The sequence below is a fragment of the Elaeis guineensis genome, chromosome 1 (assembly GCF_000442705.2).
Source record: "Elaeis guineensis isolate ETL-2024a chromosome 1, EG11, whole genome shotgun sequence".
NCBI lineage: Eukaryota > Viridiplantae > Streptophyta > Magnoliopsida > Arecales > Arecaceae > Elaeis > Elaeis guineensis.
Genome location: NC_025993.2, coordinates 114,040,346 through 114,045,926, shown reverse-complemented (window position 1 = coordinate 114,045,926; position 5,581 = coordinate 114,040,346). Strand labels below are relative to the sequence as shown.

Here is a 5,581-nt window from a genome sequence, read left to right as displayed (position 1 = left end):
TGGCTCATAAGAATCTTAGTAGCCCATAGGAATATTTTTTTTAGATCTGCTGTTCGAGGTCCACACTTTAGTTGCACTTTCTACTCATTTGGAAAATAGATAGACCATAAAAGATGTGATAGAACAGGTCATACAACATGTATGCTATCAATCTATCATGGTCGTTGATCTCGAATACCTTCCATTAGGTGGAGACTAGAGATGATCATAGGCCGGAGCTTGGGGCTAAACTATATATATATTCATTTTAGTCGGCTTTGGTCTGAGCTTATTTAAAATTTGATATTTTCTGTGCCCAACTCCGGCCCATGATCATCTCTATTGAAGACCACAAGCTTCAGTCTTCCATCCCGGTAGATCAACAAGGGGTGGTTATGCTTTGAGGAAGCTATCTGGTTAACCTTCTTGCAATTACTGATCATTTTTCCATTGAATGAGTAATTACTATGCACTCCATTTTCCAAGCTTTCATTGTTAAATCCTTAATTATCAGAAACTGGCCATGAATCCTCCTCCTATATCACCACCATAAGTTCTTTAAGCTGCGGCTATTATCACTAATCCTTCTATCCAGCCTGGCTCCATGAAAGCTGTGCTAAATAATAGTCTAACGCATTCTGGGTTCTTAGAATCTCCAAAACATCCATCGTAGACACACGCAGACTTTTCGATTCGCAGAAATGAAAATTTCTACATCCACTACTGAAGATTGGATACAAACTTTTACGTAGTGATGATTCAGATCAGATACATTGTCTACCATCCTTCTCATAGTTCGTCATCGCAGAAGCATACAGATCGAAGAAAAAAGAAGTTAAAGCTAGAGCTGCTGAGTTACACATCAATATCTATGGCAGCAGGCATCTTGATCATGAGGTCAGCCAGGTTGCTGATGGGCAGGGCGTTAGGGTCGAAGGGAAGGAACTTAACCTTGCTGCCACAGTTGCTGCTCTTCTGGATAGGACAGCTGATGATCGACTTTGCATCGCTGGAGACACAGATGTGGATCTTGTAGAGCTGGTAGTCCCCAAACCACCACTTCTGGTTGCATTCCACCACAGTGGAGAACCCAAGGGTGGGGATGAATGCATTCTGGATGTCCTCTAGCGTGTAGGACTTTGTGCTAGATGGCACAATGCCTTCATATAAAGCAAAGCTCGTGCAGTTTAGCCACAAATTAATTAAGGCACCAACTAATCGTTGTACTGGAATGTGAGGGGTGTGTGTGTGTGTGTATATATATATATATAGAGAGAGAGAGAGAGAGGTGCATGGTTACCGTTGTTTTTGAGGATGCAGAGCAGGTCCACCTTGGCCCGGAGGGCGAGAGCCCGTTGGAAGTAGTATGTCTGGTTAAAGCCGGAGCAAGTGCCGTAGGTGCACCAGACGCGCTCCCATTGTTGGCGTCCGTTGTTGCTAGGGCAGGACACGTTGGTCCAGTAAGCATATAAGTCATCTATGAGGTCCCTCAGCTGGTGGTGTGTTCCATTTTTTTTTTTTTTTTGCACCATGATAACAAGAGAATGTGGACTGTTAAGGCTGAAGCTAGAAGTTTTAAGAATTTGTAGTTCGGAAATTTCTATGCATGCGGTAGAGTTGCCATTAGCATTACTCAAACACAGCTTGGTCATTTATGATAGTTTTAAGAGTTCATTGGGAGTGACACCATAGAGGAGCTGATGGGATTTCTCGTGAGGTTCATTAATGTTTAAAAAACAAAAAAGAAAAGAAAAATCTATCCAAGCATCGAAAAGATATGGCCACGCTAATCATTAATCCACCAATGAGGCACCAATGCTGAGAAGAGGCATTAATTTGCTTGGAAATAACTAGCAAATGCAGCTAACAAATGCTCCCTTAGTTTTGGCAACTTTCCTTTTTAAAGCTTATCCTCGAAAGAAAATCCTAAATATTATTTAAATTTAAAAATAAATAAAAATAATAATAGATCAGATATGGATCGAATAGGTCAATATCTATTCTCATCTCGTACTTGTCATAGGGCAGGATGGGTGGGTAAAGCCTCAAGGCAAGAAGGGGTGGGTAAAGTTAGACAGTGGGTTGGATAGATTAGATCAGGTAAATTTATAAAAATCAAAATTTTATGCGTACAATTTTTTTTAATCTCGAAGAGAAATTTATAAAAAGTTGTATATATTCATGTCAAATTCAAGATGACTGTACTATCACTTGAATCTATCCTACATCTATTGCAAATTGGATCAAGTTAAATTAGGTAGTCAATCGGATAGAGTACATTGCCAGCTCTAAAAAGAGGGTTTATCTAGAAATATTTATGCAACTGCTTATGAACTAAGATCCACTATTCTCAAATTAACAAAATTTCACCAACCACAATTGGTTTTCTCTTAAATAAATTTTTCACCAAATGCAGTTTCTTTCTTCAACAAATATTATCCCTACAAACTTGCGAACATGCCAGAAGTTTGGAAAATATTCATATAAACTAAATATAAAATAATTAAGTAAAATGAAGACTAAGGTTATTCATGAATAAATATCTTTATGCATGTGAAAATAAGCATAGGAGAATACTGCTAATCAATAGGAAAAACAAGAACAGTTCAATAAGTCATCATCATCATTTCATGAGAATACCACAAAGCAAAAAAAAAAAAAAACACCTTATTTTTCTTTTCGCTAAATAGATTGTATTTATTTATTTCTGCAGGATGGATGTGTTTTAGACTTCATTGGACCCTTTCTCCCATGACTACTCTAAGAATGATTTGATGCGCTATGTATGCATCTGCTACCAATATGTATGCATGAATACTTCATCTCCCCCCTCCCCACTCCACATCACCCCCAACCCCAAAACCCTACACACACACAGAGAGAGAGAGAGAGAGAGAGAGAGAGAGAGAGAGCCCACCAACCCTACACAAAAAAAAAAAATAAAAAGAAAAAAAATGGAGTTAGCCACCCTCAGGTCTTCTTGGCCTCACTGAGACCGAGCCTTCCCAAGATCCCCTTCATTTTCCACTGCAAACACTGCTCTCAATCATATCTTCTTGAAGCCCACCTCCTTCCTGACATGAAAGAAAACTCCCCAATGCTGTCTATTGCTTAATGAAATGCTTAAAAGGAACGGAAAGCTTGACAGAGAAGTTCTAGGCCTTGGAACCAAGGATAATCCGTTGCATAAGATAATCTAAGTCCTGCGTAAGAATTTTCCTAGATGACTTCTAATAGCTACTTTTTTAATTTCCACCAAAATTCCAAATCAATACTTAATAAAACAGGGGATGAAGATTTTGTGGTAGCTGCATCCTTCAAAATAGGCTTGCTAATTCCATGATTTCAGATCTAACAAATGAAGAATTTTGAACATATATAATATCGTAAAAACAAATGGAATTCTGTTTTAAGAATCAAACTCCTTAAAATGATACTGGCATAGTTCATCATGGTATCTTAGTACCCTGTATTTCAAAATTCCTCAATCGGAAAGGTTCTTTCAAAAAAAAAAAAAAACAATTCGTCTACAAGGTGAGAAGCCATGTAAAGCTTGTAACCTGCATCAAAACTCCAATATGTATATTTATACCAAATTTTCCAGTATTACTAGTTATCTGAAAGAGATGAAAACCAAGTTGAGTATTGCACATTGGAAAATTTGAATATTATTTCAGAGAGAAACTAAGAAAACTTAACTGAGGTTAACAGAACAAATCGTTTGGAAAAAGGAATCTTGCTTCACATAGTCCAAATCATATCATTATTTTGACTATGATGCCCGAATTCACTACAGAGTATCAACAACATTACATAATAACATCTATTCTCCACAAGAAAGAAAAAGAGGAGGGAAACTTAAAAAAGCACTTCCCTAAAGATGTATTTGTACTCTTAATGTGTGTGTATGAAAGAGAAACAAAGACTAACCGCATTGACGGAGAAGCGGCACTGGGTGCTGCACTTAGTCACAGGTTCATCAGTGATGCTATTATATGTCTCCAGGGCCTGCACAAAGAAGTCCAGTGCTGGTTTGCCTGTAGTTGGGCGACAGCACTTGCTCCAGAAGCTAGAACTGCAGTAAGCGCCTGGCCACTGTTAAAAATGACCAACATCCATCCTTTTAGTCTTTAATCTTGGAACTTCCATCAAAAAATAATAATTTAAAAAAAAAAAAAAAAATCTTGGAACACTAGGCTCTGTGAAATTGGATATACTTCAGAATCATTATCATGGTACTACTTTTGTGATTTTTCAAGCTGAAACATATCAGTTACAGTTCTATTGTACTTGGTGGTGTCAATTATGCAGTTAAAATAAATATTATTAAAATTATAAGCTTTTCTTATAGATAATTTCTTATTTTTACATGTTTAAACAATCGAGCATCTCTTAAATGTCTCAAAGTATGGAATTTTGAAGGTAAAAACAATTTGGAGAGAACAAGGGTGTCACAGTTCGTCTTGTGTAACCTTGTAGAAGGTATGTCTATATGCTGCATGTATAATTGGAAATATAGTCTTGTCTTTTTTTTTTTTGAAGTAGGCCGAGTCCTAATGGCAGAGGTGACAACCAACTAAGTTAGCAGTTGTTAATGATGTATGGTTCCGTTTGCAAGTTAGAATCTACATCTTGGTGATATCTCTCTTTATGTTGGTGATGTTTGTAAGATAGATTTTCATGAGGATATTGTTTTTTGGATCACCAGGTTCTACCTGACCTCCTTTTCCACCACCTAAAGAGCAACTCCATAAATAGCCCTCCACTCAGGCTTCTCCTTCCTTTTGCACCACCTAAAGAACAAGTCCATATATAGCCCTCTATATTACTTGTTCCAACATAAAAATTAAATTCTAGTACTATAACATAATTTCTGTCCTGACTGGTAGCACTGTGACCAATTTGAAACTAGTCATGTAAGTTTAAGACAAATAAAAGAAAAATTCAAAAATTGCAGTCTGCTGTAGAACTTTATAACAGTGAAAGCTGCATATGCTCAAATGCCTTTTTTTTTTTTTCCGTGTCTAGGTTGATGTTCTTTGAACCAGCATTATAACAAAGGCTACCATGAGTAGCCTTTGTTATGAGAAAAAGAAAAATAACTTAAAAAAAGAAAGGCTACCATAAGGGACAAGTAAAAGAAGTCGAATTCAGAGGCCGCTGTTGTTGGGGAGGAAGCCAGAGATAGGAGGCCAAGCAAGAATAGCAGAGGAAGAGCCTTGGATGTAGCCATTGCCTACCAACCATACAGAAAGAGAGAGAGAGAGAGAGAGAGAGAGAGATGAAGTGCCATGAAGCCAACTCCCTACCACGTTTTAAAGAGAGGGAGTATTTCTTTCCAAAAAAAAAAGAGAGAGAGAGAGAGAGAGGGAGGGAGTATTTCATCGCTGTCATCGTGCCACGTGTATATATAAAAAAAATAATTATATGATATTTATCTAAACTGTTCGAATATTTTTAGAATTTATTTATTTCTTTTTTCTTAATATTTTAATACGTGTGTTTGCTACCCATCTTTTGATAGATATTTTCAAAATATGTCCGATCAAAATTTTTTTTATGTATAAAAATTTTATCCATTTTAAAGAGAGGAAATATTTCT

At 36.9% G+C, this 5,581-nt stretch overlaps 1 protein-coding gene across 1 annotated transcript; it reads right to left on the bottom strand.

The window, feature by feature from the left end:
- Positions 1 to 649: 649 nt before the first annotated feature.
- Positions 650 to 5,265, bottom strand: LOC105038640 (extracellular ribonuclease LE). Its single transcript, XM_010914508.3, has 4 exons — positions 5,102 to 5,265; positions 3,910 to 4,074; positions 1,280 to 1,472; positions 650 to 1,139 (listed from the first exon to the last, which is right to left on the bottom strand). The coding sequence occupies exons 1-4, from the start codon at positions 5,210 to 5,212 to the stop codon at positions 835 to 837; spliced, it is 774 nt and encodes a 257-aa protein (XP_010912810.1). The 5' UTR covers positions 5,213 to 5,265; the 3' UTR covers positions 650 to 834.
- Between the last annotated feature and the right edge of the window lie 316 nt (positions 5,266 to 5,581).